The sequence below is a fragment of the Chiroxiphia lanceolata genome, chromosome 4 (assembly GCF_009829145.1).
Source record: "Chiroxiphia lanceolata isolate bChiLan1 chromosome 4, bChiLan1.pri, whole genome shotgun sequence".
NCBI lineage: Eukaryota > Metazoa > Chordata > Aves > Passeriformes > Pipridae > Chiroxiphia > Chiroxiphia lanceolata.
In genome coordinates this window covers 51,446,263-51,470,418 of record NC_045640.1, presented here as the reverse complement: position 1 = coordinate 51,470,418, position 24,156 = coordinate 51,446,263, and the positions used below count along the sequence as shown (strand labels likewise).

The following is a 24,156-nucleotide window of genomic DNA, read 5'->3' as shown; positions in this document are numbered from 1 at the left end:
GCTTCATTACACCTATACAATTCTTCAGATATAAATTTTGTCTGAAACTCACATTCAGTTCTGTGACACTGCACTACTTAGTTGGCCATTTGTGCAGGAAGCTCAATACTAGTATTGCAACTGTACGGACAGGAGTATGGAATCCACATTGCCAGCCAGATGTCCCAGCAAAATCTTGCACACCCCTCTAGTTCCAGCCAAGGTCAGTGACTGCATTTTAAGAACAATCCTACCTAAAAGCTCCTAAATTCAGCCTCTATCCACGTAACTCAATGCCATGACTCTAGGAAAGATATCAACAGCATCACTAACAGTGTTCTGCAGACTCCAGACCAAGTGATTTTTTGAGATAAAAACATCAGCTACACACCATTTTTTTATTTCACAAGTTTTTCTTTATCATATTTTAAAGAACTGCTCCAGATATGTTCATTAGCATCATTCCTCCTCTCAAATCCTTCCCCAGTCTGAGGTTTCCTTACAAGCAAGTCCAATCTTTTAAGTCTGGATGGGTAATTGCAGTTTCCTGTCTGAATTGCCTCACTCCTTTCTTCAATTCTTTTGTGAAGGACTGGCTTCAGTTTCTTCAGATCTTCTAAGTCAGTAAGAGGAAAAAAGATGTTGAGGAAAAAAAAATCTACTTTATCGCATTTTTCAGCCACTCTAAGAAAAAAAAAAAAACCAAACCTTTAAAGAAGTCCTGCAAAACCATAAGCTCAGGTAACTGTGAAAAAGAACTGTATCTTAGCAAGTAGTTAGCTGCAGGTAAATGGCAATGTAATGTATGCTGAAATTGGTTCTGCAATAGGAACTGTTAGATTTTCTCATTAGTTGAAAAGCAAAATATTGGCAAATTAGACTGTAATTTCAGCAAAAATCTCTTAGGTCACGTGCCTATTTCTCTATTCTGACAGGATTGAGCTGTTCATTTGAATATGTTCATGTTGTTTTCTACAAACCTATTTTTCAGTAACTCCAATTAAAAAGTGAGTAAGGGACTTCCAGTGAAAGGTTCTTTATCATCCTTTTGCCACCTGACACTTGTGTTTGAAACTACCACAAAGTACTTGAACTTTGTGCTGCTAAAAAATATTCCTTGATTGACATTTATTGTTTCTTTTTTCATATGGCTTCAATTGTAATCTGAAAAGGAATTGTCTTACTTGAAGAATAATTACTATAATCTGGACTAAATTAATTCTATGGGCAATGGTTAAAGGTATGAGCATTACTGAATTAAGAGGCAGAGGCCCTAAATCAACATTGTTTTAACAAACCATTACATTACAATATTACACTGTGAAAAATAACAAATAGTTCTCCATAAATCAAATGTCAGGACTGGATAGTGTTATATAGTTACTGAGAAGCAAATTATATCACCTCAGTTTTCTCAGGCACATGAGATCAATAAGAAGCAAGTGCTGACTATCGGTCGGGAACTACACATCACCTTTGCTCTGGTTTCATTATTGGATATTTCTCTTTGCAATCCCAAGCATCAGTCAATAGCCTCATTGGTTTTAGATTTCCACATGTTGCTACCATCCTATATAGTCATCTTAAAACAGTCCTTCCCTGTTTGCAATTTAGACATCTGCTATTATTCGAGAATGCAATTCAAGTGTTGCCCTCCTTTATCTTCCACATCATTCTTAACAATTAATTTTAGAGACAAGACAAGCATTACTCCTGTGTGGTTCAAGCAGTCACTACTTTGCTAGACATACTGGCAGATATTTTGCTAACTTGAAAAAAAAATTAAAATATGAGAAAAAAGAAGAATGATGCATAGGAGGGTATATCCCTGGACCTTGAGGAGAGTGAAGAGGGAATAAACCTGATTTGCATCAGTCAAGAATGCAGCCCAAAGACAGTGAATAATCTAGGTCTAGCAATCCAGCACATATGCATCCGGTGATGCTTCCAGTGAAGGAAAGAAACACATTGGTATTGGGAGTCTGAACTGACTTCAACAATTATTTATTGTCTTCCTGAAAATTCCTTTGTTTGTGTGTTGCATATGGTTAAGAAAACAAGCTTTCATTTATGACCAAGCTTTACTTATAACCCATAAGCCACTCTGTTGTCCATTTAATCAATTCAGTCCACTTTTTTTTAACATCCTGTTTGGCACTGCATTGTGTTGTTATTAGTGATGTAGTTCTTCATACAGATTTTCAAATAAAGGTCATCTTGCTATATAGCATTATATTGGGGCATTGACTTTCTTATGCTGTAAACAGCATTTGAATTGGTTTCTAACCACAACATGATTAATTCAGTTTGTTACCACTGAAGGCTTAATGTGGTAACCCAATTAATAGATTTTTGTTAAACAAATCTTGAGAATTAATGTGACCTGCACATGCATACCAAAACATAAAACAAAGTAAAAGGTAACTGTGCATGAAATTATATTCCATATATAAGATGGGGGCAGGGGGAGGGAGGAGGGAAGAATTTTATTTCTGCTCTCTGTTATGCCTGTAAAAAAACTTTAGAAAATCCACGCAGATATATATGTGCCTGAAATTCTTCAAAACTACATAAAACTCTGTTCTGACCACTGAGGATGCTATGGGAGGAAACAGATTTTTATATATATAAGAATGAACTTAAAGAATGACACAAATAATTTTCATGACATACTGGCGGTGCTTTTATGTTCCAGGCCACCTATTTTATATTCTCTTATGCTTCATCTGTGTCATCAACCAATTTAATCATAATGGTACTAGGGAAAGAAGCTATTAGATTTGCCTCACTTCACCCATTTTTCCCTTAACACAGTGTTACTGTGTACAGTAACATTGTCTTTTGGAATCATGCTCCATTTTGGACCTGTTTTATTTTTATTTTAGTAGGTGGAATTTAAGTAACAAAAGGAAGGTCTCAAACACTATTTTCTTGCTTTCTGAAAGCTATCTTACAAACTGAGTGGCACTCTTTATTCTTTTATACCTCTTCATAAGATTTAACCAATATTTACAAATGTATCATGTACTTAGTTTCTACTTTTTTCCACTAAACAAGAAGAGTGGACACTCAGCTAAATCCATGCTCATTCCTGTAGTAACATCAGATAGTGAAATGCAATATCTGTGTGCATGGACAGAAAAAACTAACATGACTACAAAGCATGAATCTAAAAGAACCCACTACATGCAAACCTCTGCTAATATACAAAAAACTAACAATATCATCTCACATGCAATATTTCCAACTGCTTATGTTAGCATTTATAGTGATATTATCTGTATTGCAGTATAACCTAGCAATGCTATGTGTGGATTTTACAATGAAAGCTGCAAGTAAAGTTAAGAGTTTGTAGTGAACAGTGAATAAACCTTTTGAGAAGACTTCAAGCTGTTTAACAGACAAAAAATTGTTCAAATTTTAGTAGATTTGTAGGAAACAAACATTTCATATGTGTAGGAAATGATATTGGCAAGGTATAGAATATTAATTATACCCAAACGAGAAGCTGCTATTCCAACAGTAGTGGTATATTCACAAAGGGAAAAACAAAAGCAGTATTAGCAAGAAATTAGTTTTGACAAGATCAGTGAGAATCCAAAGCTTAAAAGCATTACAGAAGTATATAATTATCCCCAAATTAGTGTTATGAAGCTAAGATGTTTGAAGGTAAGATTATACTTCAAGTAAATTTATTAAAATTGAAGCTGAAATTCATACTGAGGACAGACAGACAACTTAAACATAATACTGGCATCATTCCCAAGACATGTTTTTCATGATTTAACATGGATTTTTTGTTTGTTTTCCCTCTAATATAGCACTGCTTCATGATAAGGGCTGAGGTTGCTTAATAATTTAACTACTTTTTCCTTGCCTAGAAACAGTGTATTCTTACATCTCCAGCATGAATTACAAATTCCTTGGCTTTGTGATATATACAAAGTGCAGTCATTAGGAGGTTGAAGAACTGGGGAAACATAATTCTTCTGCTGGACTTGTAGGGAAGACCTCCAAGTGACAGGCTTCACAGCAAACTTAATTTGTCAGCAGGAGTCTTCTGGCACTGGCAGTAATATCTAGTCATATGCAGACATTACTACACCAGAGAAAACCTTTGTGACTTGGCTGGTGTAGGAAGCAGTATAAATTAATGGCACTAACCTTACAGTTAGAAAATTCACCTGCTTTGTTCTCAGAAAAAATTCTGCTGGGTGTAGGCCTCAGTATACCCAATACTGCCTTGAGTTGCAAATAGTCAGAGACCAGCACCATGCTCATCATTACCCTTGTTGTTCCCACTGTTGTCCTGGACAGGCCAGTATCACTGTCTCAAAAGCCGTGATGGCAGCATCATAAGTAAGGAAAAACCCATGTTCAAGTGCACACTAGTTGAGCTCACTAGCAAAGGCTCAGTTGGGTTTGACTAAAAGCACAGACCCAGCAGACTTAGCCTAACCAACAGCAGAGTTGAAAAGGCATACACCACAACAAACAATCTGAGTTACACCAAGCACTCCTTTAAACCGCCACAATCCTTACCAAGTTTTATCCTACCCTAAACTGTGGTCCAATAACACAGCTCCTGCATTACCTTCCATCTCTGTCCTTCATCTTCTCAGCAACCTGTCCCAGATGGCCTCATTCCAGGTGCATCCGTGTCACCCTACACCTAGCACCACGCCCATGGGATGAGAGCACACATTCCGCCCATACCATTGCAAGCCTTCGTGCGTGCCATGCGCGTTGACCAACACTTCAGCAAGGCCTCCATGTGGAGCAGAGCTTGTTGCTTTTCGATTCTGCCAAAGGCTTTTCTTTCTATGACTAGTAGAAGACTTCCTGTTGTTTGGTTTAGAATCTGAGTAGAGCAAATTGTATTCTTCCTTTTAGGACTCATTTTCACAGTGTCGGCTTACTTTTCTTTCCTCTCAAAATGTAAATAATTGGCCTACCACAATTCCATTTTGTCCCTCATCCTAATACCCAGGGAAACCTCCTAATTGTGTTTTGTTTTTACTGGAATGACAGAGTTCCAAGTTCCATTTTAGTTATTTTTATATTTAAATACATTTATATTTAATTATTGCTTTTCTTTTTATGAATTCTTAATTCTACAGTGAAGATCCTCACAGTTCAAACTGCTAAATCATCCCAACCACATCCAACCACATTATCTAACCATTTTATAAGAAGCAGCAATTATTATTGCCATGGAAAAATAGTCAGATACAGTATTTCCAAATGTTTTATCTTTGGCATATTCCAGCCTCCATTATATGATATCTCATTCATGTTTATCCTGAAAACAATTCAAGACTACTGACACTGTAATGCTGTGTTCCATGTGTCCAAAAATACAGTACTGGAATGAGGTATTACCTTGATATCTGTCACTTCAATGAATGAAACCTGAAGGGAAAAAATGAGAAGAAAGAGACAATGGGAGATATTCCAGGCTCTTCCTGATGGCACATGTAGACTGACGTGACTGCATCTAGTATGGATTTTCCCTGTGTCTATGTCGCTAGACATTTCCTCTGTGTGATAGGCCAGGCCAAATCAGAAATTCACCAAAACTACCCATAGGTGAGCAAAAACAACTGAAAAAAACCCCCAAAACATAACAAATAAAACCCCCCAAATATTTACGTGTATAATTACAGAAACAGCTCGTGATGGTCCAGTTTTCTACATATTTCAGCTGGGGACAGTCCCTGCAGCTTGCAAAGCCTTTACAGAAGTAGATCTCTAAAGTCCAGCCTCTTGCACATTTGTGGTTTGTGACTGATTGCAAACTGTGAAGGTTTGTCACACTGAGGCATCTATAGAGTCTGCCTCTATGTGTGAATTTTCCTTTCTCTAATACCACTTGTATTCACTTTGCAGCCTTTGCTTCAGTTCAGGTAGGTTATCTTAATTTTGGACATCCACATTCCTGAAACTGGTACTTAGCAAATTCACCTTCTGAGATCCTTAAAAGCTTTGACAAATTTCACTAAATCAGCCAAAAGCATTAAAATTCAGGTAGGGAAGGTGAACACAGGAGTTCAGATGGGCAAGAAGCACACACCTATGCTCGAATTGCAGTTCAAAAAGCTTTGCTTCCTTTGGAAACTAACTTATTTCAGGCAGTACGTGCAGTTTTCCTGTAATCCTATTTATGGGGCAACTCCAGCTCCTTGTGGGGGTCTGGCCTTTATTTGAACTCAAAAGATGCTACCTTGATTGATGTCCCCTGACTAAATTCGATGGCCAGCGCAGCAGTGAGCTGAAGTGTTCGCGGTCTCTCTCATGGGCCGCTTGTCTCGCTTTTTCTGGTTTTGATTTACTACTCTCTGCCACGCCAGAAAATAAATATACGTCTTAATACTGTGGAGGAGCTAACCATGCCGTACCAGAACACCTTCCCAAGCGGGTGTCACACTCTGGGGCATACCTTCCTGGTGCCTTTCGTCCTCGGCGGGCTTTTCCACACAAGATGACCTGGTCTCCCCTGCTGCAGCCTCACACTGAAACCCAGCGCTCTGCACAGCCGGGAAGGGTCCGACTCGATCCTCGTTTTCTCCTACAGAAACAACTTGGGAGGGCCGAGGTGCTCCCACCGCGGGTAAACGGGGCGATGCCGCGGTGTGTGGGTGTGTGTTCAGCGGGGGATATGGGTGGGGCTGAGCGGGCGGAGGAGCCCCACGGGCGGCGGCAGCCGAGGCGGGCTCTGCGTTTTTGTCCCGGTGGAGGCGATCGACCGGGATAGCGGTGACCGGCCGGGATAGCGGTCCTCCGGCCGGGACATCCCCCTCCGGGCGAGGGAATAGCGGCGGCGGCGGAGCCATGCTCCCGGCAGGTCGGTGCGGGGCGGAGCGGGTGCGAGGGCGGGGAGGCTGCCCCCGCGTTGTTGTCCAAGGGTGGTGTTGGAGCGTGGAGAACCCTGGCGTGAGGCGTTCTGCGCTTTGCCATGAAGAAGCTGAGTGTTTAGTGGGCGCGCACCCTGTGAGCGTGCCTGGTCCAAAACTTTTTTTCTTTTTCTCCCTTGGGTGTTTCCACTCGTGTCACCTGTTTGCATATTTTCATGACAAATTGTGCCAGAGCTTTTACTGACTGTTTATTGTCTGTTTACTGCTGTTGTTGTTTATTGTTGTTTACTGCTGTTCTTCGTACGTCAGACAGCTTTTAGATAACTTTTCCGTGAAAATAGCCCTCAAGTGCAAGTGGCGTCTAACAGTCTTTGACACTCTCGAAATACCAATGCGACTTTTCTGCAGAGGGGAAGTCTGGCACCAAAAAGTTGGGAAATGAAAGAATAAAAGTTGTGTGAGTAATGTTAATTCGGTCCTAAATGTATATCCACTCTGGGATAGTCTTAATTGGCTAATCATATGTTTGTGTTATTAATTAAAAATTGATCATCTTTTTCCAGTCTTTCAGCTTTCGGTTTTGGCTCCAGCCTACACTGTACAGCAAAACTGTGCTATACTTTGCACAGAAATATTAATTTCCTTGTTCATGCTTTCATCAGTGTTTATTGCATTATCTGTATGTCTCAAAACTGTTAGTGTATATTTGTTACTCCCTTGGTAGTATTGGGATGCATTATCCAATTGACTGATGGAAAAAATTTTTGAAAAAGATAAAAGAACTTATGAAGGTCTCATGTAAATCAGAGGCAGTCCTTAATCTGAACCAGAAACCTGTGACTCCTTGTCTCTGTGCATGTTCTTCCCTGTCATGTTTCCTTATTCGCAGAATACTGTGTATTTACTGCTCCCATTTTCTTCATGTGTCTTTGCAAGGCTCAACAGCACAAATCAAACCAGTGACTGCAAAGCTGGGCACTCAATAAAGAGGAAATGAAAGATGTGCATGCAGGCACCGGAGGTTTCACTTGCTTGCAGCAAGGAGCTCAGCTCTATTTCTGATTCTTCCTTTAGTTGGGACGATATTTATCCTCATTTTTTGAATGAGGAATCAAGAAAGAGAAGTCTGAAGGTCTGAGTCTGCCAAAGGTGACTCAATGCTATCATCTGCTGTTCTGGTTCATCATTTAAAATCTTGACATCATTCAGATGTCAAGACAGGTTTTTACAAGTACTTATATTTTGTATCAATTTATAACTTCTGAGTAAGTATATCAGTTATCAAGTGCAGCATCTAATGACATTATCACTGCAAGCCATCTCTACCTACTACTTTCATTATTCTGGTGAAAACATTGGGGAAGAAAGACAAGTGACTTTCCCAGCTGTTTTATAATAAGTTTGTTATAGATAAAATATCAAAACCATACCACTTTACTTTCTACCCAAGGCTGATTTTTTAAATGGGGTGTGGTTATTTTACCAGTATCTAGCTTTTGATAGATAGGATTGTCTGTTTAGACTCAACTTGCAGTATTTTGGGGCTTCCCTTAAACAAAAACTCACACACATGAGCAGAACTACATTTTATAGCATTTCTAATATGCACGTACTATCCCAGTTATTAGGCAAACAGATATTTTCTAGATATGAACAGTCAGTTGTGTTCTGATAATCACAGAAGTTGGCTTAGTGATCATTCTGTATCAATGGCAGTATACAACTGGGCGTGACCTGGGGATATCCACTTGTGAAGTCTGACTTTTGGTGAATAAAGGCAGCCAGATCCTGAGTATGCCTGCAAAATATCTGGAGTAATTGCAGAGTAAGTATTTAGATACCAAGAGGGAATGGCTGGTTTCCCAGCTGCTCGCAGCCAGTTCCACACATTTGGTAGGGGAACAAGTAACTGTAGGCTCAGCCAGCAGAGAGATGCTGGCCTTCTGCTGTCATCATTTGTCTCTGTCATTTTTTTTCATGTATTGCTCTGACTAAGCCTCATCCACCTGCAACCTGTCTCCTGCAGTTTTACCACATCACCAAACCTTTCTTTCACAGTGTAAAGAGGTCTGTTTTCCTCCTGATGGAACACTAGCTGTGAGGTATGAGTTGCTTTAGGTGGACTGCCAAGGCCTAGTCTAACTCAAATTTGAAAGCTGTTGGGATGCTTGGTGGGAGAGACAGGCTTGTTACTTGCCAGTACTTTGTAGGACACCCTAGCCTAGATGATCTTCTGTTATTCTATTAACATGCTGTAGTTAGTAAAGATAAAACACCATAATGTGATGGTCCTGATGACATCTGTCTTCACTTGAGACGGGAGCACTGATGGGATAACTTAATTGCTATGCTGTGTTTGAGTTATTACTCCTCTCCACATCTTGAATGTAAATATCTTCATTGAGATCTTCACTATTACTCTTTATTTACATGATGTACCTTTCTGTGTCTCCAACTGCTGCTGGGGCAATGTTTACGTGTCATGTTCTGGGAGGGAATCTAGCCAGTGAATAAACAAAGTTAATACTAGGATTTTTGTTTTTCCCTCAAGAATTGGGGATTGCGTGAATTTTAGTAGCTTTCAAAATTTTCAATTTTTAGGGAAAAAAAAGGTTTCAGACCATGTTTTGATTAAAAATCTAAGGGGTTTCATGGTAGAGTTTTAAAGCAGATTCAGCAATAAGTAAATGTTCAGCTAATATGAACATTAATGTTACTACTAATATATTAGTAAGGATATTATAATGTCTTAGTAATTTAAGTATCAAAGAAGTGAGAAGTACCTTATAATTAACACAAAGCTGTCTGTGTCTCTGAAAGTGTTGGGTTGCTTGTTCAGATCCAGAAGTTGTTCCTAACAAGGTGTTTGCCTTATGCAAATCCTCTCCTGTCTCCCTTCTGCTGCAAGCAGTAATTACTGAAGTTTGCATACAAGCAATTGACCACCCATATTTGAAAAATTGTATCAGTGAGGTCATGTTAATGGTGAAAGCAAGTAGTGCTTTCAGTTTCTGAAAAGAGCGTTTGTGTCCAGGGAATCAGAAGCCACAGTGTGACTGTTTTCCTATCTGTGTATCTCCTGAAGCTTATCATTGAGCATTTGGTCAGCTTATATACTCTTTATTTGCTTGGAGGTAATAACAGAATGTTTTAGCTCCCCTAATAAGCTTAAGTTGCCCTAATGCAAACAGCAGCAATAGTTTGTGATATAATTGTATCCTCCGGGAGATCCAATCATTTCTGGCTATCATTAAAAAAATAAAACTGCTGCCCTGACCTTTGTATAAATTAAAAATTCAACTATGACTATGGTGAACTGTGATAACACTAGGTTTTGCTAAATTTGGAACAAAAGTAGTAAGTTTCAGATGTGTATTTAAAATAGTTTCTGAAACGGCCATGAAGGTAAGAAGGGACTCACGAATACCAAGATCTAATTTTAAACGGGATCTATTTCATGTGATGATATTGATGATTATTTAGTGTTTATTGGCTCCCTGCATGTAAGAAGCAAGGGCTTTGTATTAAGCCAGAATGTATAATTTATGCTACTGCAGGACTGACAGGTAAAGCAAACTGGTCTTAGCAGTCCCTTTATTACTTTTTTCTTCAAAGTTTCCATGAGTTTTGTGTACAGTTAAATAAGAAAAGGCCTACACGTGTTTGACATTGAGATAGTTCAAGCAGAGGTATCGCTGAGTTGGAAAGCAGCCTTTTGCATTCAGATCACATGCTTAAAGCTGTAAATGACTTGAAACTGTATACAGGTGTTTATAAATAGCTGGAGTCTGTGGCTAGGGTTCATTTCTTCTTGTAAACTTAGGAGTGATGAGCAGTCATTGTTATATGACCAATTGCCAACTAATGAGCCTTCATTATGGCCAAGTACTACATACGTATTAAAAACAACAACAGTAAGCATAATTCCTTCTAGTGCTATTGAAGTCACTTCTGTGATAAATGAGAACTCTCAACATATCCATAGGAAATACAGTTACTGCCTGAATATAGCATATTTGGAATATCAGTATTCAGTGATACTCATTACTGCTTTCATCAGAGAGCTAGCTTTACTCAGTATACCATGGTGAGCATTGATTCAGAGCATTCAAGTTCTGAAGTACACAGTAATCTTTAGTGCTGTTAGAAAAAGAAAGCAAACTTCCATCTTCTTTGCTTTAATTGGAAGAAAAATAAGTTCAAAGACTATTCAAACTTTTTTTTTTTTTTTTTGCAGTCTTTTTGATCATTTGAGCAGAATTTGGGCACAGTGGTGGTTTGCAATGTCGCACGCAGGGCTTAGCTTTCCTCTCCAGAGAAGTTCTTAGAGGATGCTTAGATGAGAAATGAGATGTGTTTACAGCATGCATATGTTCCACATTCCCAGTGGTCGATGCAGTAGCAGGTTCCTCAAAACAGATACTAAGAGTAGTGATTGTTTTTCTTGGAAATGCTCTCTAGCATATCCACTGTCTTGATGTACTACCACGTTTTTTTATTGTCTACAGTTGAGATCCTATGTATCAAGTAGCAATTCATCCTGCAGAAGAGAGGTTTTCCTGGATGTCTGAAGTTTTGCCCTCTATCACCAAGCTAAGGTGCAACCGAATAGTGCAGCTGGATCTGGGAGCTAACACCTAATCCTAGATCCCCTGCTCTAGACATGCATAAAAGAATTTTCTTACAAGCAATAAAGAGAATGTCAAAATTAAAGTTAAACAACCCCACCCCTCCACCCCCAAACCTGAATGAAATCCTGTCCCATATGGTTCAGTTCGTGCCTAAACATACTTTACTCCCCATGTTTCTCAGTGTTGGGGACATGCCAGTTTCTGTCTGTGCTAGCTCCAGCAAGCTATTTTCCTGTCAAAATGTAATGACGTAATCATATTTTTACTCACTGTTTATTGTTATCTGTGCTTCCAAATAAAAAAAACAAAACAAAAAACAACCCAAAACCAAATAATAATTTTTTTTAGTTATTCTCTGCGTGTGGTGAATGTTAACTCATGAAGAATAAATAATTCAAGTTTGTTGACTGTAGTCAACAAAAAGTGGTGGGAGATTTTTCTTTTTTTAAATAGAGGTACAATTGAAAGAGTAAGCATTATTTATTTTCTAATGGAAAATATTAAAAATTCTATAAGCTTTGGGAAAAACAGAACAATGTATGAAACACTGTATGAAACAGCATTTAAAAATTAAACTTTTATGAAATTTAATATATATGTTAAACATATCTTCACATAGTGAACCCTTTTGTTATTCATAATTTTCATTAATTCGTGAAACATTTACTGTTTAGATAGCTGAAAGGAAAAAGATATAGGATGACTGGAATGAATTGAACACAGACAATCTAGAGCCATTTGAGAACTGAAAATAAAAGACTCCATGTTAAGTAATGATAGTGTCCTTTGTAAAAATGAAAGGCTAAATACAGTACAGACTTCAAAGCAGTTTAATGCTGATGTGATAGTGGGCACTAAATTAAAACAAGCGGTACTTTTATCAGAACACCACAAAGGTGATGTTCCTCTGATTTATTAAAAATTACTTAACTGAAAACACTTAGGCACTTGCTTTTTGTGAAATTATAATATGCATGAGTGACATAAGCCAATTTTTTAAATTACCAAAACCATATGAACAACAAAGCACAGATATCTTCTTACTTTGATTCTCTTTCCTTTAAAAAATATGAAATACAGTGGGAAAATGGTAGATATGTAGTTCGGTATAAACTTCTTCATCAAGTAGTGATTTCCCTAAGGTTTTGTTACTAAGATTTTTTTCAAAGTGTTTGCAATAGCATTCACATAATTCAGTTATGACTGAAGCGTGTGGTGCTGGCCAGGAGTGTGCTTCAGCAGATGGATAAAAAATCCCAAGAAGGTGGCCAATATATCTAATGGTGTAGAAGCACACTACTGGGTCTCCCCAGAAAAACTTCTTCCCTCTGAAAAATGACCATTTGATAGTTATTTTTCAAATGCCTTTTGTTTGTTTGAGGGAACTGAAATAAACAATTCATGTGATTTATAAGTCTCAATTCACATTTACTTCAAAGCAAGGCCTTTCAGTAAACCAGATAGACGACAACATCTTTACCAGTGTCTAAGTAATTTTAACTATGTCCAGAAAGTAAATTCTAGCACCTTAATCTTATTTTTAATATCTATGTTAATTTGCATTTCAAATTCATCTGACTTTTATTTTTTTAAAGCTAGGCTGATATTATGAGAAAATTTAATAAAGATTGAATCAAATAATAGAAGTAGTCTTGCTTGGAAAGAATATTCCATAGTATCTAGAAAATCTAATAAAAATGCATGAAACTCAATATACCTTTTTTCACAAACCCCCCCCCCCCAAGATGTCTACTACTATATTTCACAGTCTCCAGTTGCTGTAGTCTTCCTAGCTGTAAACTTGGAAAGCTAATTCCCCAGCTAGTGTCTCTCAGAATAGCTGTAGGTAATCAACAAAACCTTGTTGCTGTGCACTATCAAAGGAAATTTTGCCAGTGTTTTTAATCAAAACTTTAAGGTTCTCATACTTGCATTCTGGTTTTGTAACTGGTTTGTAACACAGTAGTCTTATCATTAAGACTTCCAAATGTGTTTCTCTCCCTTATCAACTCTGTTCCCTGTTCAAGACTAACGGTTTTAGAGGAGGACAAATCTAATTTGCCCTTGAATGAAAGTCTGTAATGATTGAATTGGAGAAGAAATATTTTCAGTGAAAGTTTAAGCCAGATCCTACATTTAGCAGTTTGGAAACAGAAGAATTCTCTGCTTACAGAGTACATTCAGGACTGTTTCGTTTTAATTTTCTCGTAGTGCTCTTGCCAAGCTATTGTCAGTTGGTTTTCTAGAAGAGTTTAAAAACAGCTGTGTTTCACTGGCAAACTAGCAGCCTGTATTTCAACACTGATGCTTATAGAATTCATTAAAACAGCAATCCATGTTTTTGTATTTTAGCTTGCAAGTACATAGTGTATACCGTAACTTTTGTACTCCCACATGCTGTTAAGTCTATACTATTCATTTTGGATGACATGTATAATAATGAATAATATTCATTTTGTACGCAACCTGTTCTTTAAAATATGCCTTAAATAACATCATAAAAATGCGGAACTATCCTTTCAAACTGTGACAACTCATTCATTGGATGTAACATTTCAGAGACTTCTGTAAAAAGCTAGTCCATTTTATCAGAAATCAAGGGTTGAACATTAACCATCCTTAAAATATTGTAAAAGTAAAATATACTATTTTATTTCTCTCAGCACAATTATTTCACAGATGAGCACTGTAAAATTTAAATTGCCAAAATGTACATGCTGTCCCGTAAACAATCTGTTTTACTAGTACACTGAAAAAGTTTTCACACTCATAGCAGAAAGCCAGTACTGGATAAATGATAGTTAAAATCTAAGTCTTTATTGAAATACTAGGAGTCTTAAGAGGAATGTTTTCAAATTCAAGTTCCCCTCCTTTCATAGGTTTTTGTTTCTTACTGAAAGATCATATTGATGAAAAGCCTTATAAGAAGTTTAAGCAACTGTTGTTTTTTTGAAAGTTATTCTTGAACATGCTGTTTTCTTTGTGGATATTTCTGTTCTTGGTATATCGTTGAAGTCTTGTTCACTGAATTTTAATTTCATGATAAGCATTTAATTTAAGAAGTGTTTATTTTTGTTGTTGTCCTGATTAGCCAATCCAGGTACCTATAAGTGCCTTAGATACTGCAGGAGCACATGGCATTGCAGACTCTACCAACTGTGGATTCAGTGAAAGTGGCTACATTCAGAAGTCTCTCTCGAGGAACCTGGTTTGGCACAAGTGTGCAAGAGTGAGTAGGAGCTCAGCTACACACTCACAGTACCATAGTTTAGCACTGACCCGACATGGTCAGTGAGCACTCTCAGGACTTGGTTTCCTAATGCTATAGGGCTACTTCAACACTGGTAAATAGTGCTGCCTACAAGAGGGGTTTTGTAGAGGCCAGCAGTAGGTGCTAGGGTCCTGAGAGCCACGCAGGGTACGTTGAAGGGAATTTATTTTGAATTTGCACTAATCTGGTCCTATGGCTTTTGCATATGGTGCATGTTAGGTGTGATTTTGAAGCGCATGTTCTGCTTTACTTTCATCTGAAAAGTATGTAGCTTATGTGCTCCAGGGCAAAATGAAGCAAAGCCTGGTAAGTGAAGACAATCAGATGATTTGTTTCAAAAGTATACTCATGATCTTAACTAAATATTAATGTTGACCCTGAAGTTACAGGTGTTGCTGCAAGTGGCAGTCTTTATTAACTTTATTAACCCTCCTATTAACTTTAGAGGCTTGATTTGTGCCATATCTCATTTTCCTTTTTGTCAACAGAAGTGTTTAGGCAACTGCAAGAAAATAGGTGCTAGGAGTTGGTTGAAGTGATGAATAAAATATAGGTTGCCAGGATGGGTATAAGCAACTGTATAGTAGAGATGTATAGGACTACCCCATCTGGTAGCAGTGAGATTTTTTGTGGGGCTTTTTAAGATGCTTGTGTATTATAACAGTAGTTTGCAGTAAATGGAAAATGGAACATGGGCAGAATCAACTTCTGAGGAGGAAACTTCAAACTGCACATTGTATTTTGTACCTGTACCAAACATGCAATCAGTTATTGCTGAGCAGCTGGCATTGGTAGCATGTTAAATTGTGGTATCTTGAGAAGTCTTACATTAGACAATAATAAAATATGTACAATGAAGATGGTAACAGACCTATGACAGCATCAACCTGTTTTCTTTAAAGATTTTTCATTTTCTGGATATTCAAGAGGAAAGTAAAAATTTGGATAGATAGATGGGGTCAAACAATGAGGGGCTTGATCATGGAAAAAGCAGAATGCTTTATAATTCCTTGATCCTGTCCTGTCCGCGTCAAGCTTCTGAGTTTTACTGGGCTTGAACTACACAGGTGCTCTGACTGTATGAGATAAGGTTTAATTTGGTCTCAGACATGGTTCAGGAAAGATTTGTTTTCACTTTGTGTTCTGCACGTTTCTAACTAGAAATGGAGGATAGTGTGCTTGAAAAGGTAGAAGTAGTAGTGAGATAGTTTTTTTCCAGTATGTAAACATAGTTTTCCTGTTTCTATGCAACAGTGAGACTGTACCACAATGACAGTAAAGTATGGTAGATATGTATGTATTATATGGCAAATCTGTTTGGAAGAACATGAACATACAGAACTTCCAATTGGTTTGTTTCCCAGAAGCATGCAGTGTGGTCAAAGGCAGTACTAGTTACACAAAATCTTTCTGCAAGGGCTCTCTGCTAGAGAGGGACCCAGAACTGACACCCAAGTAACTCTCCGATTTATTCTTATTTTAGGGCTGGTACTAATTTGAGAATTTATTTTGCAGGGGGGGAAGATGATTCCATGTGTTAAAGATCTGCTGAGGCTATATGCTTACTGGAAAAATATCTTTTGAATCTCAGTCAAGCTGTAGCAGTATTTGGGCATTGCGGTCAGTTTTGCAGCCCAGTGGGTGAATTGTGTGAAGACAGGTTGGCATTCCTTTAACTAACTTTTCTTTATCTGATGGACAGAAATAAATGTAGTTTGTTATATGGTTAATCTCTAGAATCTTTGTCTTAAGGCAGTAGAGAGAAAGCAGAGGTGGGTTTAATATAGAGAAGTCAGCCTTCCATTGAGATTGTTCCTGAATGTTTTATTTAGCTTTGTTTTCTAACTCACTGTTACCTTTGTCATTGCTCATTTTATGAAGCTACACATTTATGTAATGATTTTCTACTTCATTTACTTCCTTCTGTATGCATCATTAGGATGAATGCTGCTAAAAAGATCAAAACAAAAATATAGAGTGGGTGTTCAACACTGATAGGAGATTTGTCTTGAGTTTTTTGTTGTTATTGTTGGGAGTCTTTTGACTGTTATGTATTTGTCAGAAAGGGACAAAAGAAATGAACTGAAACTGGAGGACACTTTCTTCTACAGCTTCATAGCTTCAGCATGTTATACATCAAATAAAAACTGCATGAATGCTCAAGTAAATGAAATGCATTAAAAATGGATTTTAAATTAGTCTGCAAAAGCAGGAGAAGATCAAGCCATTTAAATTATGGGACCTCTGAAGTCCTCCCTCTGTACTGTGGACTTGTGGCAAAGGAAACAGTGGATTTAGAAACCTAAAGAAATGTGGATGAGACACTGGAACAGGTTGCCCAGAGAAGTTGTTGATGTCCCATTACTGGAAGCGTTCAAGGCCAAGTTGGATGAGGCTTTGAGCAACCTGGTCTAGTGGAAGGTGTCCTTGCTATGTCAGAGTATTGGATTTAGATGGTCTTTAAGGGTCCCTTCCAACCCAAACCATTCTATGACTGCTCTAAGAGAGTTCTACCAAATTTCATGTGTCAGTGATAATCTGTAACTTGGGAATTGCTGGGATGTGGTGAACTTAGTGTATTTGATCACATTACAAAAGCAGGGAACAGATAAGTCTCAGAGCAGAAATTGCAATAAATGGTGATATTTATGGATAAACATTGTTCGATGATCAATGTCTGCCAAGTCCCTGGTGTACAAATTACACTTCTTAATGTGTAAGACACTTTTCTTGTTTTTATGCATCAGTGCTACAGCGTGACCTTCCCAGATCACAGCAGTTGGAATCACAGCAACTTACCCAAAATGTTATTGCTTGCAAAATAAGTGCTTTTTGTTTTGTTGTGTATGCACTATTTTCTGAGATATGTTCTCTTGTGATAGAGGTACATGTAATGAATTTCAGAAGACCGTTTCCCCTAGCACTAATTAATGTCTGCAGTACATGTTTTCTATTCTCTGTTTCTTATGTCAAAGGAATTAGAGATAAGAATTTTTGAGAAACTGAACTAACAATGGAATCAAAGGTGACAGAGAAAAAAAAGGCAACAAAAGGCAAAAGAAAAAGCAAAGACATTGAATTTAAATGAGCGGAGTTTAAATGTGATCATAAATCCAGAACTGCCTGGGCTAAGTCAGGATGGGGACATCTAGAGAGATCCTGATAAGAGAAACACTGGCAATTAATAAAAAATAAAATAAACAAGAGGGCACTTTGGTTTACCCTAACACTGACATTTTGAAATCAATTTTTTCTTTAACTGTTTCCTGTTTATGAAACTATAGTTGTAGTGACAGTGTAAGGGAAAGCTTCGGGGGATGGTTGTTTCTAGTAGCAATAGCATCTGTTAATACAAACTTCATACAGCTTGCTCGGGTTTCTGTGTGACCTTAAAGACTTATTCCACAGCATCATAAAAAACCAGTATATTACTCAGCTCTTTATACTGTCATTATGATGTATTTTTCACTTTGTAATTCATATATGTCTAAACTTTTTCTGAATTACCCAGTTGTTTTCTGCTAAAATCTACCAAAGGTGTGAGGAAGTGACTGCAATGACATGAAATTTTACATGGTAATTGTGATAAAGGAGGAGATATACCTTGAAATAGAGAACTGAGTTCTGACTTCTATATCCCATGTTTGTGTTTAGTCATGTTCATTAGAAATGAACCTGCCCATCTTTAGATATTCAACTGTGTGTATTCATAGGACAGATCAGACAGAGAAGCCTAAACAAGGGAATAAGGCCATATCACTTAAAGAACAGCTTTTTGGGCATAATGTTAGCTTTGTAAGGTTTGATAGTCAGGTATCTTTCTAGTCTACCTGTACCAGGTCCATGCAGTCAAAGATACCCCAGGAACTTATTTTGCTCTGTTCCCATTGTCACTGTAGGGAAGGTCAGTGAAATTTCTTTATGTAGAAAGCTAACAAGGTCAACCCTAAACTCACCCAATTTGTAGAAAAATTGTTCCTCTCTGTAGAACCTCATTTTACCCAGTCCAGACCTTACTGAGCTTAGTAAGAAGGATGAAGATGTCAGGGTTGATTTTATGCAGATAGAGCAAGTGTTTGTTTTCACATACAACTTAGCAATTAGCAACAGAAAGTACATAAAAGGTGAAAATGTTCTTATTTCATGCTCGTTAGATAGGCCTCTGAAAATAGAAGTGCAGCCACTCTGCTGGCTGATACAGTGGTGGCAGCAATGTCCTGTGTTTTAGGGGAATTGCTTTGATTGAAACAGGTGTGCCACAGTGCTGCATCAATTTTGCTACTTTCTGATCTCACTGTAAAGTTTACCAGTGGCTTTTATAATTTTCATTTCCATTACTGGAATGTCTCAGAGAAGCAACGTGACTGCCTTGAAAGCATTTTCCATTATCTGCAACTAGTTCTGAAGTGCTTTCTGCTGTCCTTCCTGCGATGAATGCATTTTGGCTTGCTTCAGGGGATTTGCCTTTCGGAATTCCAGCAACCAAGAGCTAGAGTTGCATTTTGAGGCACATTTACTGGATGTGTGTGAGGTGTGCTGACTGGGAAAATTGACACCTCCTGGATGGGTGAGGGGCAGTTCATTGTGCTAAGGCCACTGATTAGTGCTGAATTAAACGTTCTCACTTCGTTTCCAAATGTTATATTGCAGGGTTTGTTTGAAGTGCTAGTGAAACTTTTTCCATAGTTCCTTATTATATCACTGTAAGTGATCAGGGCAAGCAACGTGAAGAGATGAATGGCTGAGTCTCTATGAAAAGATTGCAAAGGGACCAAGAGAGTAAAGGTCTTTAGTTTCTGAAGTCTCATTTGAACTAGGATGCATGCTTGCCATTTTCATCCTATATACAGCCCAAATAGAAATGAATCTTCTTGAGATTAGAAGAAAATCTCTGAGCAAAGATTGGAGTCTGGGTTATTTAATGCCTCTGTATGTTTCTCATGATTATACCCATAGTTTTATCCTGCAGAGTGAAAGAAATGTGGAGGAAAGGAGGAGGAGATGCCTCAGAGGAAAAACAGACATTTTCCAAACCCTAGTAGTTTTAAAAACCATGGACTTAAGACTCTCTAGGTGAAGATGGTAAGTTTCTGTGGAAGGGGAACTAATGGGAAAACGTCATACATTCCCTTTGGGTGATATTTGATTTGGACAATGAAACTGGAATCTGGAGATACAGAAAAGTCTAATCGGATAAGTGCAGTCAACTTGTAAATTCTTAAATAGCTCTATCCTGGCACTCCTTGTCTGGAAAACAAATACTACTTCTTTTTGTGTTAAGTTTTTAGCATGAGAGGGAATTCCTGGGCAGCTGAGTGAACAACAGGGAAGGATATTGTTACGCTCCAGTACCCTAACTGGAAAATATTCTGGATAATCCTGAGAAGATGGTGATCCATCTTTCAGTTAAAGCTTGGGTAAACATTGGTTTTCAAATGTCACTTTTTTTTTTTCATCAAAGCATCCTAAGGCAGTGGGACTGTAGAGCCAGTTTTTAAACCCTAATTGAAATCAACCTTATTTATGTCAAGCAAAGTACATTAATACTGAGTTTCTAGAAAAAACTGTAGTAAAATGCATATATCTAGAAGTAAAGCATATCATCTACAAACCTTTACAAACCTACAAGGCCTTTAAAAGCCAACAACTGTGCAGTGTTATTCTCAAAGATAAGTGTTAACAAGTACTTCTTGCTTACTTCTAAGCACACAGAAACTATCTTTTAAAAGATTGCAAGATTCATAAACTGAGGTACCTGTTTAAGAGTGGGTACTGGCCCCCAATATTTGATTTGTTTCTTTTGCCTTCTGGATATGTTTGGTGCATTGCAGAGTTCTTGAGATTTCCTTTGATACTCTAATGTACTTGCTTTTTTTTAAAATGCCTCTACTACATACTGTATCTTATAATTGTGCCCAAAAGACATGGGTTTTTGTTTTATATATGCAATTTCTTGATTCCTTCTGGGTCACAGTAGTCTGAAAAGATGTTCCCGTCTCACTTGGTTCTCATAAGATTCAGCAGGTTTTTTCGAAGAGGTTTTCACACAGAGCACAAAGAGTTGTGCTTTCACACAACTTTCACACAGAAAGCACAAGAGTTGTGCTTTCGTGGGCAACCACACACCAATAACTACAGAATAGTTTTGCTTGTCAGAAGAACCCTTTCAGGTTATGGATGACTGCAGAAATTCTCTTACTGTTTCTCATTGCTCAAGTAATAATACCTTTTATTTCTACCTTTGAGACAGGTTCCAAGTGGGAGCAGTTGAAGCACAGCTTAATTTTGTCAGGATATGATAGTTTCTATTACATTAACTTTCAAGGGAACAAAATTAATCTCAACTTACATTATATTCCAAGTGCAGTAACTTCAAAGAATTATTCAGTAAGAGATGGAAATAATAAAGAGGAAAAAAATCTAGTTGAAAGTTATGCATTGTTACTGTATTCAGTATTGGTTAGTGTTGCATTAAAGCTAGACTGTTTTTGTTTCAGACTAAAATAATACTGTTCTGAAAGCAGTTTTGGTGGGCTTTAATTTTCAAGTAAGCTGCCTTCAAGCATATGTATTACTAAAATTTGTGAAGGCAAAACCAATATGCAGTAGGGAAAAGCTACAGGTACATGGAGTAGATTTTTGATAGGGGACATCATAGCTATTCACAGGATAAACTTTGACTCCACACTTCCAGTTAGGCAAGCATTTCAAAATAGTGATATTTCACCTTTTAATACAATTTAGGGGAAGTTGCAGGCCTTACATTCCTGCTTAATATTGAAGTCAACTCTTAATATAGAAGGCAGATCAATGGCAGGGGAAAAAAAAAGCATGCTTGTAGTTCAAGAGAAACCTACATTTGATTTCCCACAGGTAACTTGATAGCATTAGCTGCTTGCTTCAATAAACATTGCACCAAACTGTAGTATGAAAAACCTTGCTCATATGAGTCTCTCCTCAGCAGTATGACTCTTCCCTCTGTATATAGATAGAAAAGACAAACTAAATATGGAAACCCTGTTAAATTAAGGCTTTATGAGATGTGTGTTGCAGAGCCTTTCTTCCATCAAGTGTGGTGTTAGGTATAGAATCATGGAATCAACCGGATTGGAAAAGACCTCTAAGATCATGAAGTCCAACCCTTTATCCAGCAATGCCGTGGTTACTAGACCATGGCACTAAGTGCCACATCCAGTCTCATCTTAAAAACCTCCAGGGACGATGAATCCACTACCTCCCTGGGCAGCCCATTCCAATGTCTGATTACTCTCTCTGTAAAAAATGTCTTCCTAATATCCAACCAAAACCTGTCCTGGCAGAGCTTACGACCGTATTTCACTCACTTTTCTTACATAAATAAAGCTTTCTTTCTCATATATAAAAATCAATATAGTTGAAAAGAAATGCAGTCGAGCCTTTAAAAAACTTTTCTTTACTTCTGCCATTAAAAGCTGTGTTTAATTTTTAATAGTATCACCTATTGTCAAGACTCTAGGAGTGTGCAGAATGTGTGAATGTGCTCTGCTTCCTACATTGCAATTTCAGTATGTATTCTGAAATACTAGTTGAAGCTATTCTAAACATACAATATTCTGAGCTGTTTTTACCAGTATTTCTGTGGACAATCTTTCTGCCTTGGTTTTAAAAATAAGGAGATGATTGTCATTTCAAGGTGATTTCTGCTGAAGGTGATTTCTTCAGTACCTCAAGTTTTTAATAGGGGGGGAAACTAGCAATATGTCTTCTGATATTTATAGTGGATTCAAAACGCATTTGAATTTCTTTTCTAAAAATTTTCTTCTCTCTGGAAGATACGAAGGATGTCCTCGTGATATATGGACAAGAAGCAGAAGAGTGGGCACTGTATTTAAAATTTCTTTTTGGACACATAGTGAGTGAGGGAGGAATCTTACTCTACAATCTAGAGACTTCAACTTTCAAGCACCAGGAGCTATTCTCTTTACCCTCTTATAAATGTAAACTCCTGATACTCTCGTGTGGACTTCTTAACTGCCTGAATCAAGAGAGATGTTATTTTCTGGAACAAGTTCTGAAACCTCTAGAAAATGTGGTAATTCTGCTTTGTGGGGTGGAGAATTCAAGGATTCTTTATGAGACACTGACCTTAGCTGGAGGCAGCAGAGAGATTTCCACTGATCAGAAACCTGAGGAATATATCGCTGTTGTTACTGGAATTATTCAACCAGGTAATACAAAAATGAAAACTTTGTATGATCATTAAAAGAGTTTACTTAATCATTTGAAGGAGAAAAATTTGATAATTCAGATTTTCTGGAGAAATTATCTCTCTTCAGCTTGGTTCAACAGTTTTGGTTTGATGATTGTTGTCACTGAAGTGTGATGAAACTGTTGTACTCTTAGTCCTGGTTCAGGGAAGCGGCTTGGAAAGTCTAAAAGCTGCCACTGGCAACTGTGAACCTTCCACCACTACTTCATAGTCAGACTGAAGAGCTGACAAACACTTATTTCTCTATTTCCTGAGCCTACAAATCTCAGAGTCTGTCCAAAACCATGGGTTTATGTTTCATCTCTTTCAAAAAGCCTTAATTGTGACAGTGTGTGTTTCTCCTTAGACAAATCTGACAAAACAAAAAATAATTACTAAGACCCAGTTTCATGGCTGACAAGTTTTCTTGTGTTACACGTAAAAACTGTAAGAGCAGAAGTTCCCTTCTACTTTTTCCAACCCAGGTAAAAAAACTGTAATGGAAGGACTAAAACTATCCAGTTTTATGTGTTTGCACATCCATAGAAACTAGAAGCATTAATGTAAAAATTAACACTTCTAGAATGTAAAAAGACTCCCTCTCTGAGGGTGAGAGGCACTGAAATGGCAGAGTCTGGTTTAATTTAACCCGAAATTTAACTTTGCCAGGCTGCACAAATGAAACCAGGAAATAGCTTTAGAAAGATATATAAACCACTTTGGAAAGGTGTAGGAAGTTGGGCACTGGTTTCAGGTAGACAGCTGTGTGTTTTCCTTTGAGAGCATATTTACTACTGCTTCTTTGTAGTCTTTAGGTCACTTACATTCACTCAGCTCTCGCTATTTAGTCAAGATTTTGTCTAGTAAGCAGAACATTGTGCTTCTGTCTTTGTTACCTGCAAGGTACCATTTTATTGGCATGGGAGCTTGTGCTCGAGAAAAAAATCCTGAACTTCAGGATGTGTACTCAGACCTTAACCTAGTTTTGGATGCACATGAACATCAAGAATATTCTTTTGAACACTGGGGTAGAGAGACCCCAGCTGAGTCGGAGTGACCTAGCTGGATGTCCCTGCTGCCTTGTACTTGAGCAGGTAAGCTTAGGTATACTATAAGGCTTTCAAACCTACCCAGAGTGTGTCTACACACAGTCTGGCTATATCAGATCAGTGTTTTCAAAATAGCATTTCAGAT

The 24,156-nt window shown here is 37.8% G+C and overlaps 1 protein-coding gene across 1 annotated transcript in view; it reads left to right on the top strand.

Moving 5' to 3' along the window:
• Positions 1 to 6,810: 6,810 nt before the first annotated feature.
• Positions 6,811 to 24,156, top strand: part of BANK1 (B cell scaffold protein with ankyrin repeats 1) — a 134,511-nt gene continuing 117,165 nt past the window's right edge. The window contains 4 exon segments of the mRNA XM_032686684.1: positions 6,811 to 6,969; positions 14,556 to 14,693; positions 18,724 to 18,859; positions 22,547 to 22,942. Coding sequence (XP_032542575.1) covers positions 6,811 to 6,969; positions 14,556 to 14,693; positions 18,724 to 18,859; positions 22,547 to 22,942 — 829 coding nt within the window.